This window comes from Carcharodon carcharias, chromosome 7 (assembly GCF_017639515.1).
Source record: "Carcharodon carcharias isolate sCarCar2 chromosome 7, sCarCar2.pri, whole genome shotgun sequence".
Taxonomy (NCBI): Eukaryota; Metazoa; Chordata; class Chondrichthyes; order Lamniformes; family Lamnidae; genus Carcharodon; species Carcharodon carcharias.
In genome coordinates this window covers 66,826,932-66,840,167 of record NC_054473.1, presented here as the reverse complement: position 1 = coordinate 66,840,167, position 13,236 = coordinate 66,826,932, and the positions used below count along the sequence as shown (strand labels likewise).

General features: G+C 48.8%; 1 protein-coding gene across 1 annotated transcript; it reads right to left on the bottom strand.

Moving 5' to 3' along the window:
• Nucleotides 1-941: 941 nt before the first annotated feature.
• On the bottom strand, nucleotides 942-2,405 carry LOC121279735 (fascin-like). Its single transcript, XM_041190993.1, has one exon. The coding sequence runs from the start codon at nucleotides 2,403-2,405 to the stop codon at nucleotides 942-944; it is 1,464 nt and encodes a 487-aa protein (XP_041046927.1).
• Nucleotides 2,406-13,236: the final 10,831 nt, after the last annotated feature.

Below are 13,236 nucleotides of genomic sequence, written 5' to 3'. Positions count from 1 at the left end.
ACAGTAAGAATATTTTGACACTTTTTAACAGAGCTTTCTGGCTCAGGAAAATGTGTGGAGAAAATATGGGTGGTGAAGTCTCGCAAAAGTCTGAATTTTGCGCTGAATTTCAGGCATTCAAATTAAAATTAAATACTTTGCCATATACTGAATAGTTAAAAAAACTATATTTTTTATGATCTCTCGATTCCTTTAAGACTTTTCATACCATTGGCAATTCAGTAACCAACCTACAGCATGTAATCTGTTCTTGGTTTCTATCAGCACATCGTTGGAATTACCCCCAAGAGATAAGATTAATATGTTTGATTTATCCACATTTTTTCCCTTCTCATTTGTCAGGGTAATTGTCTGATTTATGTCCCACTATGCTTACACTTTTTCATGGGATGTGGTCGTCGCTGGCTAGGCCAGCATATATTGCCCATTCCAAATTGTTCAGATAGCATTTAAGAGTCACATGCAGGCCAGACCAGGTAAGGACAGCAGATTTCCTTTCCTAAAGGACATTAGTGAAACAGATGGGTTTTTATGACAATGGTTTCAAACTTTTAATTCCAGATTTTTATCAAAAATCCCACCATCCTACAGTGGGATTTGAACCCAGGTCCCAGAATATTATCCTGCGTCTCTGGATTACCAGTCCAGTGACAACACTGCTATGCTACTGCCTCCTGTGGAAAACATAAGAGAGAACTTGTAGTCCACTACTCTAGTATCAGTGCACACTGCACATTACCAGAAGGACCAACTTCAAGTTGCATTTATTAGTAATATATTATTTTCTAAATATTAACTGTTGTGAAACTCACAGTTGATAGCAGGAATATAGTTTAATATTTTTGAACTAAATGGTATTCGTTCCCTTCATTCACCCTGACTGAACCTGAGTTGGAGTTACTTTCGTATATGCGCACGAAGATTGGATCTGCTAAAGTCACTTAATATCGGAACGATGAGGCAGACTTGGCATTTTCTCCTACAGCTTTGAAGCTTCCATCAGATTCTGCTACAACATATTTCCCATTGGGTCCTCGTAAGATCATTTGGTCTGAAGTGATCAATTCAATAGTGAAGTTAACAGGCACTTCTCCTGTGGCAGTGATGAAGTCTTCTTCATCCACCTCCCAATACTTGTCAAGGGATGCTATTTTGAACTGATAGAAACCATCAGCAGTTGAAGTTATTTTGCTTGCCTCGTACATAGGCCTGTTGCAAACTAATCTCTGCTTCCCAGGTATAATGCCAATGAAACCAAATTCACATTGGAGTATTAGCTGAGATCGGTTGGTAAGTTTGAAGACAAATTCTTCCTGTCTCCCAATTGCAATTGGCCCTACTAAGAGCTGGCCACCTGCATTCACAGTCACATATCTCCCATCTGATGCCTTTAAAGCTGCTTTTTCCCAGTTATAGATAATTTGAAACCAGCAGTGAAAATCTAGAAACTTCGAGACTTCAATGAAGCCTTTGACACCAACTGCAAGGTACTGTTTTGAAATATTTTGGAAGCAGACTCTCTTTGTTGTGGAATCCATCATAATTTGGAAGTTTCCAGCATCCTTTATATCATTAATATTTGAATAGACAGCTGGGCCAGGTTTGCAGGAGATATACTTCTCATTAGCCAAGGACATGATACTGATCTGCCCAGGAGATGGGTCTATGATAAAAAGTTCATCCGTACTAGGATTCAAAGTTTTGACTGTTTTAACATTGGAGTCCTTCACAGATAGAAATTTTCCATGCATATCTTTCAGACATATCATCCCATTCTTGATCTCTAAACGATATAATGTCCTGTGTGTTACTTCGGGCTCGGTCTTCCCATTGCAAGCAATAAAGCTGCCAGTTCCTGTCCTTATGGCATATTTTTTCTCTTTGATGTCAAAATAAAGTGTCATTACACAGTCAGCACCCCAGGGTTGTTTCTTATCACAGTACAGTCTTCCACTTTGCTCATTTAATCGGAGGTAATTTTTCCTGCCAGGGTTGAACATGTTGACACTGGGATGGATGACCAGGTGTGGCACCCACTTCTCACTGTCTGAGATAGCCTGAGCAAAGCATGTGATGTTGTCCTGGTTTCCTCCTAAATACCGTTTGGAGCGCTCTGATTGGAAGGAGACTCTTCCATCTGGATGAAGTGTCATGAGGAAGACGCAATTTGGAGTGGGAGCCTCCTGATCACAGGTGATCTTTCCATCCTTGTCTGCAGCAATGTATCTGTTAAAGGAACTCTTAATATGGACCATAGGGGAGTCCTCCCTGGTAAACTCAATGGTCCATATTTGGCTCTTCTTCAGTGAGGAACCTGTTGCATTCACTTTGTAGTTGAACACCTCTCCAGTCAGGTATTTTTGGGCTGAATTAATTAGACCGAAAAGAAGCACTTTATATGCCATTTCCCACTGTTTACCTTGTTCTTGAATATGCACTGCATCTGCTCAGTAACTTGTTTTTATATGTGCACTGACATCATTGTCCTACTCCCTAGCAATGCTTGTGACATAGCACTGAAAGGTTCAGTGACATTTAGCGATGCTATGTTAAGAGGTTATCTTAAACATTTTCACTCTTAACCCAGTATATGGTGCTTTTTAACAAAAGTCATGATTTACTTGTCCTCCCCAAAAAAGTGAAACTGCACATTTTATAAACAATGCTAAGAGGAAATGTGATTAAAATAAATCCTTCCTTCAACGGAAACTGATTTGTTTGATGCCTGTGGAATCTTAACTCTAGAAATGCAGTCAGTGACTATTATCAGGAGAAAAACTGCTGTTGTAACATTGCAAATGAAGTGGGATCCAGGGAAATTGGATCCAAAATTGGCTTAGTGGCAGGAGGCAGAGGGTGATGATTGAAGGTTGTTTTTGTGACAGGAAGCCTGTGTCCAGTGGCGTACTGCAGGTGCTGGGTCCCTTGCTGATTGTAGTGTACATTAATGATCTAGACATGAATGTAGGAGGTTTGACCAGTAAGTTCGCAGATGGCACGAAAATTGGTAGTGTGGTAAATAGCAAGGAGGAAAGCCTTAGACTACAGGACGATACAGATGGACTGATCAGATGGGCAGAACAGTGACAAACAGAATTTAATCCTAAAAAGTGTGAGGTGGTGCATTTTGGGAGGTCTCACAAGGCAAGGGAGTACACAATGAATGATAGGACCCTAGGAAGTACAGAGGATCAGAGGGATCTTGGTATGATTTCCAGAAATCCTTGAAGGCAGCAGGACAGGTAGATTAAGAAGGCTTATGGGATACTTGCCTTGAATACAAGGGCAGGGAGGTTATGATGGAGCTGTATAAAATGTTACTTAGGCCACATCTGGAGTACTGTGTGCAGTTCTGGTCGCTACACTATATGTGGATGTGATTGCACAGGAGAGGGTGCAAAGGAGAGTCACCAGGATGTTGCCTGGGCTAGAGTGTTTCAGCTATGAAGAGAAACTAGATAGGTTTTCCTTAGAGCAGAGAAGGCTGAGGGGGACCTGATTGAGGTGTGCAAAATTATGAGGGACATAGATAGGGTAGATAGGAAGAAACTCTTGCCCTTAGTGGAGGGGTCAATAACCAGGGGCATAGATTTAAGGTAAGGGCAGGAGGTTTAGAGGGGATTTGACCCAGAGGTGGGGGGGGGGGGGGGCGGGGGGTGGTATATGGAATTCACTGCCTGAAAGGGTGGTAGAGATGGGAACCCTCACAATATTTAAGTAGTATTTAGATGAACATGTGAAACACCATAGTATACAAGGCTATAGGCCAAGTGCTGGAAAATGGAATTAGAGTGGATATCGGCTTGATGACCAGAGCGGACACAATGGGCGGAAGGGCCGCTTTCCATGCTGTGAAGCTCTATGACTCTATTTCTACAAGCTAGAACTTCAATAGAAATTCTAAATATGTTTCAATGCTCCTACAGAGGTGACTAGAGCAGGCCTGCTTCCCTCAATACACATTGACACGGAAGACAAATTTCAAATGGAAGAGGGAAGACAATTGGCCATAACAAACAAAACAAGATCATCACCAAGCCATTTTGGGGCAGCCCCTGATTTTGTGGTTTAAACAAAATAACATGGTATGAAAATCTCATAAAATTAGTCATGATCAAACATCTAAAGAGCCATTAGAACCTCAAGATGTAGTCAAACTATGATATCTTGTCATGATTACACCAATTCTCATGATACTACCACCTGACTTTTCCCTGGTGGCAGAATCCCTGCCAGTATTATTAGGTAGAATTTCCGCCAGCCTGACATCGTTTGCACTAATCCCACCATAGTTTTGGAGGCCATCTGAATTGGATTGGTGTGGGTGATGATGCCTCTTTGAGGAGTGTAGATGTCTGGGGGATGCAGATGGCAGTCTTGAAATTGGTTTGCACCCAGCACTGGAACAGGCAGACCACTGGCATACCCAGTGTTGGGCCCTATGTAAAATGAGGCTGGCAAACTGAAGTCCTGTTGCCATATGGCTGCCCACTAGAGAAGAGAATTTCAATTCCTCAGTGGCCCTCAGGTAGGTTATGGAATACAACCAGGGTGATTGAAAGTGAAGGGAAACCATAATAGAGGGAGAAGCTGTAGGGAGGGAAGAAGGGCAAAAGTTATTGGATGGGAGGGAGGGTGCTTCATGGGGACTGACAATGGTGTTTCACAGTGTAGTGGAGCACAACAGAACTCCCTTTTTTAAAAAAACTTAAACTTTTGGTGGCGACCTCCAGCGGTTCCTCCATGGACTGCTGGTTAGGTCACATGTAGACAGAGGGCGGTAGTGAGAAGTGACTGAGAAGCATTCTGGGAGAAGTCAGCGCAGTCACAGTGACTCAGAAGGGGTTCGAGGAGAAGGACCCCTGCCCTCAACAGGAGGAAGAACATCCAACAGAGGGTGGTAGTGAGAAGTGACTGGGGAGCATTCTGGGAGACTTACCTGGCAGGGGAGAGACCTTCATCGCGTTTCTGCCAGGGAAAGAGCAATGGCTATAACCAGTCGAACTCGTTACCATGGGGTACCTAACACCATCCGAGTCATGGTGAAGGGCAGCGAGCAAGGAACAGGAATGGATAGGACCTTCTTCACCAAGAGGATCCTATTCAAGCTGTGTGGTTTTGAGGCTACTGAGATCTACTGCCTACAGGATTTCCCCAGCGCTGGATTTTTTGATGTGACCTTCAAGCAAGTGGCAGCTTGTGTCAAACTCCTGAAGGTGTTTGAGGAAAAGAAAGACCTGCCAGAAATGAAGATCCTGACGGCAGAGCCGCTCTTTGCTCTACCGTTGCAACGAGAACGGGTTGCAACGGTGCATCTGAACAACCCTTACGTCCCTGTCGCTGACGTGCTCACCTTCCTTACCAGGTACTTCGATAAGGTTGGGAGCTGCACTGAGGTTAAAGATAATTTGGGGATCTGGACATGTAAACGCCAGGTTAAGGTAACGCTCAAGACTGACGGTAAGGGAGCCGTTTTCCACAGCCCTTCCAGATTTGCTATCGGGGGAAGCCATGGCTACCTTGTCTATGCTGGGCAACCCAAACTTTGTCGCTCATGCGGCAAGTCTGGTCATGTGGCGGCCAACTGCAGTGCTGTCCTCTGCAAGAACTGCAAAAAGGATGGGCACCAGACAAAAGATTGTAAACAGGCTAAGTGCTGCAACTTGTGTGGCGAGGCAAGTCACCTCTACAAGACCTGCCCCAAACGTTGCCGTACTTACGCAGAGGCAGCCAAAGCCAACGAGGGGGAAGCAGAAGAAATGCCTCGTGTCACTCCAACCACCAAGGCCCCCAGGGAGAACAATGGGACAAAGGAGGACACAGAGAGAGACAAGGTGGAGGAAAAGATTGGGGCAACAGACGGCCAACCAACAGCACTGCCCCCTGAACCTCCCAGTCTTCAGGAGAGTGAATCAACGGAGGAGGAGGAGGCAGCAGTGGGAAAGCAGCAGGGGGAGTGGCAGCTGGTGAAGAGAGCCAAAAGGAAGAAGGGGCTAAAAAGAAACCAAGGCACTTCCCAGACAAGAGTCAAGAGGCATCTCCTATCCGACACGGATGACAAGAGCAGCAGCTCTTCGGACGAAGAAGGACCAGGGCGGCGCCAACAGAAGAAGCGGCAAAACGCTAGGGAGTTGGAGGATGAGACACCCGAGCTCCAGAACATTGGAGACAATGAGGAGACCTGCGCACTCCAACTTTGCCCACAACCCGAAGAGGCCAGTGCACCACAACCCCAGGAATCTGGGAACAGTGAGGTGCTCAGCGCACCCCAGCTCCGGGAAGCCGGGAGCAGCAACGCCCAGAGGGGGAGAGGATTGGAGAAGCTTTTCCAAGAGGACATTTCAAACACTGCTCTCTGCACGGACCCCCAGATGCCAGCTGAGCAGAACACCACCAATGGGGAGGTTCAGGACGCTTTCCTCAGCCCATCCAAAGTGAAGCAATTTGAGCATACTATGGGCATGAAGGAGCAGACCAAAGGTCTGGAACTCTCAGAGACAACAGGTTTGGTAAGCGACTAACTGCTTTAAAATGGGTGTAAAGATTGTATCCATAAATGTGCTTAGCATTAAATCTACTACGCGATGTGTTGCGACCTTGGACTACCTTGCCAAGGTCAAAGATGACCGGTTGTTTCTGCAGGAGTGTGCGATACCGCACCTCAGCTCCTACAGGCAATGGTCACGATGGTGGTCCCACAGGCCATTGATCTGGTCGGGAGGAAACGACTCTCATTCCTCCAGCCTGGGTATTCTGCTGCGGGGAGGCAGCTTCACCGTCTCCCAGGTTAAGGAGGTGGTGGGCGGGCGCCTCCTTGTAGCAGACGTAATGTATAAGAATGCTCCACTCCGGTTAATTAACGTCTATGCCCCGTCACAAGGGGCTGAGTGGCTGGAGGTTTTTCAGCAGCTCCCACTGCTGCTGGCAACCTCTAGGCCGGTCATTCTGGGCGGTGACTTCAACTGCATCATTGATGCAGCTGGACGATCCGGCAGGGCCGACAGCAGATTGGATGCTACATCCAGATCGCTGATGGAAACAGTAAAGGATGCCAAGCTGCACGACGTCTTCTCTGACCACTGCCTCCTACTGGCTGACTGTTACTTAGAGAAGGACCAGAGGGTTGGCAGGGGGGCATGGAAGCTAAACGTGAAACTGCCGATCCCAGAGAACTTTGAGGAGCTCAAGAGGGATTATAAAGGTCGGAGAACCATGAAACCCCACTTTGAGTCACTGACACACTGGTGGGAAGCGATCAAGGGAAACATCAAGAGGTTTATCATCCTCAAAGGCACCCAGAAAGCTAGAAAGGAACAGAGGGAAATGTCTCGACTCCAGAAAAACATGCAGAACCTGCTCTGGCTGCAGTCGATGGGGATCGATGTCAAGGAGGAACTCCAAGAGGTGAAGAGCCAGCAAGCCTCGCTCTTTGCCTCGGAGGCCTCTAAGATCATCTTCCGTTCCAGAGTCCGCTCCGTGGAGCAGGACGAGACATGCTCACGTTTCTTCTTCCAAAAGGTACACAGAGAGAGCTCTGTGATTAGCAGCCTGAAGGAAGAAGATGGCTCAGTAAAGTCATCGCAGTCCGACTTTTTGAGGATCAGCAAATCCTTCTATGCCGGATTATATGACGTGAAGCCCACAGACAGCACGGCCTCCCAGTCCTTCCTGTCCTCTATCAGGGAGGTCTTAGACGACAGTACATGGGAGAGTCTGGACAAAGCGCTAACTCCTGACGAACTGACTGAGGCCCTTGAGTCCTTCGAGAAGAGTAAAACTCCCGGAAGTGACGGCTTGCCGGCGGAGTTGTATTCGGCTCTGTGGGACTGGATCGGCCCGGACCTGCTAGAAGTGTACGAAAGTATGCCCCTGGCCGGCAGCATGTCAGAATCCATGAGGAAAGGCATTATCACCCTGATCTACAAGCACAAGGGGGAAAGGGAGGAAATTAGAAATTGGCGACCCATTTCACTGTTGAATGTGGACTATAAGATTCTGTCCAAGGTCATCGCCAATCGGGTCAAATCCGCCCTGGAATTGGTGATTCACCCTGACCAGACCTGCACTGTGCCGGGCAGGAAGATCTTTGACAGCCTCGTGCTGCTCAGGGATACGATTGCCTATGTACAGGACAGGGGTATGGACACCTGCCTCATCAGCCTGGATCAGGAGAAGGCCTTTGACAGAATATCACACACCTACATGGTGGATGTGCTCTCCAAAATGGGGTTTGGGGAGGGAATTCACAATTGGATCCAACTGCTCTACACTAACATCAGTAGTGCAGTCTCAATCAATGGGTGGGAATCAGATAGCTTTCCTATTAAATCTGGAGTCAGGCAGGGCTGCCCTCTCTCGCCTGTTCTTTTCGTGTGTTGCATAGAACCCTTTGCTGAGTCCATCAGGAAGGATCCGGGCATAAGAGGAGTGAAGATCCCAGGTAGTGGAGGCACTCAGATCAAAGTCTCCCTGTACATGGATGATGTCGCCATTTTCTGCTCGGATCCGCTGTCGGTGCACAGACTTACCCACATCTGCAACCAGTTCGAACTGGCCTCGGGAGTCAAGGTAAATCGTGGGAAGAGCGAGGCCATGTTCTTTGGGAAATGGGCTGACTGATCCTTTGTCCCCTTCACTGTCAGGGCTGATGGCCTGAAGGTGCTGGGGAGATGGTTCGGAGGGACCAGGGCACGCGTTAGAAACTGGAAGGAGCGAGTATCTATGGTGAAAAGGAAACTGGGCATGTGGGAGCGACGCTCCCTCTCCATTGCGGGTAAGAACCTGGTCATCAGGTATGAGGCACTCTCGCTGTTGTTCTACGTGGCGCAGGTCTGGCCCATTCCACATTCCTGTGTGGTGGCGATCACCCGAGCCATCTTCCGCTTTATCTGGAGGTCGAAAATGGATCGTGTCCACAGGGACACGATGTACAAGCCTCTAGATAAAGGGGGAAAACACGTGCCCAACATCGCCCTCATACTGATGGCCACCTTTGTGTGCAGCTGCATCAAGCGGTGCGTAGACCCTCAGTATGCAAACACCAAGTGTCACTACATGCTGAGGTTCTACCTGTCCTCGGTGTTGCGAAGGATGGGTCTGGCCACAATGCCGCGGAACGCTCCAAGTAGTTGGACCGTGCCGTACCACCTGTCCCTCGTGGGAAAATTTATGCAGAGAAACACCTTCGACCACAAGTCCATCAGGCAGTGGTTGGCACGTAACGTCTTAAAGGCCCTGAGGGAAAAGGAGAGCGTGGATCCTGTGGGATGGTTCCCTGAGCAGACTGACAAAGTCATTTGGCAGAATGCCTCATCACCAGAACTTTCCAACAAACACCAAGATGTAGCTTGGCTGGTGGTGAGAAAGGCCCTCCCTGTAAGATCCTTCCTACACGCCAGGAGTCTCATCCCCTCTGCACGTTGCCCTCGAGGTGGCTGTGGTGGGGAAGAGACCGTTGTTCACCTCCTTGTAGATTGTGCCTTTGCGAAGAAGGTCTGGAGAGAGATGCAGTGGTTTCTGTCGAGGTTCATCCCGAGCAGTTCTGTGACAGAGGACTCTGTGCTCTACGGGCTGTTCCCAGGGATACACACTGAGACAAACATCAAATGCAGCTGGAGGATCATCAACTCGGTGAAAGACGCTCTTTGGTCTGCCCGAAACTTGTTGGTTTTCCAGCGCAAAGAGTTGTTCCCGACTGAGTGTTGCAGACTGGCACATTCCAAGGTCCAGCACTACGTGCTGAGGGACACATTTAAGTTTGGGGCAGCCGCCGCAAAGGCACAATGGGGAAGGTTCACTGCCTAAGACTTTTCTGCCACAGTGCACTGAGGGGCTGGGAACTGTAAAGAGCCCCTCAGGCTGTACAGATTAAAATGAATGTCGGTCAATGATTGTAATATTCATTGTTTGTACGGATACACCTTGTGATTCATGTTGTAAAAGTTGAACCTGATTGTATTTTTGTAATGGTGATTTGAAATGGTTCAAAATGTTTTTGAAGATTTATGAATAAAGTATATTTTTGCAAAAAAAAAAGCATTCTGGGAGACCATCATCGCGTTTCTGCCAGGGAAAGAGCAATGGCTATAACCAGTCGAACTCGTTACCATGGGGTACCTAACACCATCCGAGTCATGGTGAAGGGCAGCGAGCAAGGAACAGGAATGGATAGGACCTTCTTCACCAAGAGGATCCTATTCAAGCTGTGTGGTTTCGAGGCTGCGGAGATCTACTACCTACAGGATTTCCCCAGCGCTGGATTTTTTGATGTGACTTTCAAGCAAGTGGCAGCTTGTGTCAAACTCCTGAAGGTGTTTGAGGAAAAGAAAGACATGCCAGAAATGAAGATCCTGACGGCGGAGCCCCTCTTTGCTCTGCCGTTGCAACGAGAACGGGTTGCGACGGTGCATCCGTACAACCCCTACGTCCCTGTTGCTGACGTGCTCACCTTCCTTACCAGGTACTTCGATAAGGATGGGAGCTGCACCGCGGTTAGAAATGATTTGGGGATCTGGACATGTAAACGCCAGGTTAAGGTAACGCTCAAGACCGACGGTAAGGGAGCTGTCTTCCACCCCCCCTTCCAGATTCGCTATCTGGGGAAGCCGTGGTTACCTGGTCTACGCTGGGCAACCCAAACTTTGTCGCTCATGGGACAAGTCTGGTCATGTGGCGGCCAACTGCAGTGCCGTCCTCTGCAAGAACTGCAAACAGGAAGGGCACCAGACAAAAGACTGTAAACAGGCTAAGTGCTGCAACTTGTGTGGCGAGGGAAGTCACCTCTACAAGACCTGCCCCAAACGTTGCCGTACTTATGCAAAGGCAGCCAAAACCAACTAGGGAGAAGCAGAAGAAATGCCTCGTGTCACTCCAACCACCAAGGCCCCCAGGGAGAACAATGGGACAAAGGAGGACACAGAGAGAAACAAGGTGGAGGAAAAGATTGGGGCAACAGACAGCCAATCAACAGCACTGCCCCCTGAACCTCCCAGTCCTCAGGAGAATGAATCAACGGAGGAGGAGGAGGCAGCAGTGGGTAAGCAGCAGGAGGAGTGGCAGCTGGTGAAGAGAGCCAAAAGGAAGAAGGGGCTAAAAAGAAACCAAGCCACTTCCCAGACAAGAGTCAAGAGGTGTCTCCTATCCGACACGGATAACAAGAGCAGCAGCTCTTTGGACGAAGAAGGACCAGGGCGGCGCCAACAGAAGAGGCGGCAAAACGCTAGGGAGTTGGAGGATGAGACACCCAAGTTCCAGAACATTGGAGACAATGAAGAGACCAGTGCACCCCAACTTTGCCCACAACCCAAAGAGGCCAGTGTACTACAACACCAGGAATCTGGGAACAGTGAGGTGCTCAGCGCACCCCAGCTCCGGGAAGCCGGGTGCAGCAACGCACCAGAGGGGGAGAGGATTGGAGAAGCTTCTCCAACAGAGGACATTTCAAACACCGCTCTCTGCATGGACCCCCAGATGCCACCCGAGCAGAACACCGCCAATGGGGAGGTTCAGGACGCTTTCCTCAGCCCATCCAAAGTGAAGCAATTTGAGCATACTACGGGCATGAAGGAGCAGACCAAAGGTCTGGAACTCTCAGAGACAACAGGTTTGGTAAGCGACTAATTGCTTTAAAATGGGTGTAAAGATTGTATCCATAAATGTGTGTAGCAGTTAATCTACTATGTGATGTGTTGCGACCTTGGATTACCTTGCCAAGGTCAAAGCTGACTTGTTGTTTCTGCAGGAGTGTGCGATACCGCACCTCAGCTCCTACAGGCAATGGTCACGATGGTGGTCCCATGGGCCATCGATCTGGTCGGGAGGAAACGACTCTCGTTCCTCCAGCCTGGGTATTCTGCTGCGGGGAGGCAGCTTCACCGTCTCCCAGGTTAAGGAGGTGGTGGGCGGGCGCCTCCTCGTAGCAGACGTAATGTACAAGAATGCTCCACTCCGGTTAATTAACGTCTATGCCCCGTCACAAGGGGCTGAGCGGCTGGAGGTTTTTCAGCAGCTCCCACTGCTGCTGGCAACCTCCAGGACGGTCATTCTGGGCGGTGACTTCAAACGAATCATCGATGCAGCTGGACGATCTGGCAGGGCCGACAGCAGATTGGATGCTACGTCCAGATCCCTGATGGAAACAGTAAAGGATGCCAAGCTGCATGACGTCTTCAGCAACCCTGCAGGCGGAGCGCAGCGTAGATACACCTGGTCGCGGCCTGACGGGTCCGTCTGTTCCAGGATAGATTTCCTGTTTGTGTCCCGTGCATTCATAGTCAGATCCACCGACGTCAAGCTAGTGTTCTTCTCTGACCACTGCCTCCTACTGGCTGACTGTCAGTTAGAGAAGGACCAGAGGGTTCGCAGGGGGGCATGGAAGCTAAACGTGAAACTGCTGTCCCCGGGGAACATTGAGGAGCTCAAGAGGGATTACAAAGGTTGGAGAACCATGAAACCCCACTTTGAGTCACTGACACACTGGTGGGAAGCGATCAAGGGAAACATCAAGAGGTTTTTCATCCTCAAAGGCACCCAGAAAGCTAGAAAGGAACAGAGGGAAATGTCCCAACTCCAGAAAAACATGTAGAATCTGCTCCCGCTGTGGTCGATGGGGGTCGATGTCAAGGAGGAACTCCAAGAGGTGAAGAGCCAGCAAGCCTCGCTCTTTGCCTCGGAGGCCTCCAAGATCATCTTCCGTTCCAGAGTCCGCTCCGTGGAGCAGGACGAGACGTGCTCATGTTTCTTCTTCCAAAAGGTACACAGAGAGAGCTCTGTGATTAGCAGCCTGAAGGAAGAAGATGGCTCAGTAAAGTCATCACAGTCCGACATTTTGAGCATCAGCAAATCTTTTTATGCCGGATTGTATGACGTGAAGCCCACAGACAGCACGGTCTCCCAGTCCTTCCTGTCCTCTATCACGGAGGTCTTAGACATGGGAGAGTCTGGACAAGCGCTAACTCCTGACGAACTGACTGAGGCCCTTGAGTCCTTCGAGAAGAGTAAAACTCCCGGAAGCGACGGCTTGCTGGAGGAGTTGTATTCGGCTCTGTGGGACTGGATCGGCTCGGACCTGCTAGAAGTGTACGAGAGTATGCTCCTGGCCGGCAGTATGTCAGAATCCATGAGGAAAGGCATTATCACCCTCATCTACAAGCACAAGGGGGAAAGGGAGGAAATTAGAAATTGGCGACCCATTTCACTGTTGAATGTGGACTATAAGATTCTGTCCAAGGTCATCGC

Excerpts from the sequence above, each read along its gene's own strand:
- LOC121279735 (XM_041190993.1), bottom strand. The coding sequence starts at position 2,405 with ATGGCATATAAAGTGCTTCTTTTCGGTCTAATTAATTCAGCCCAAAAA.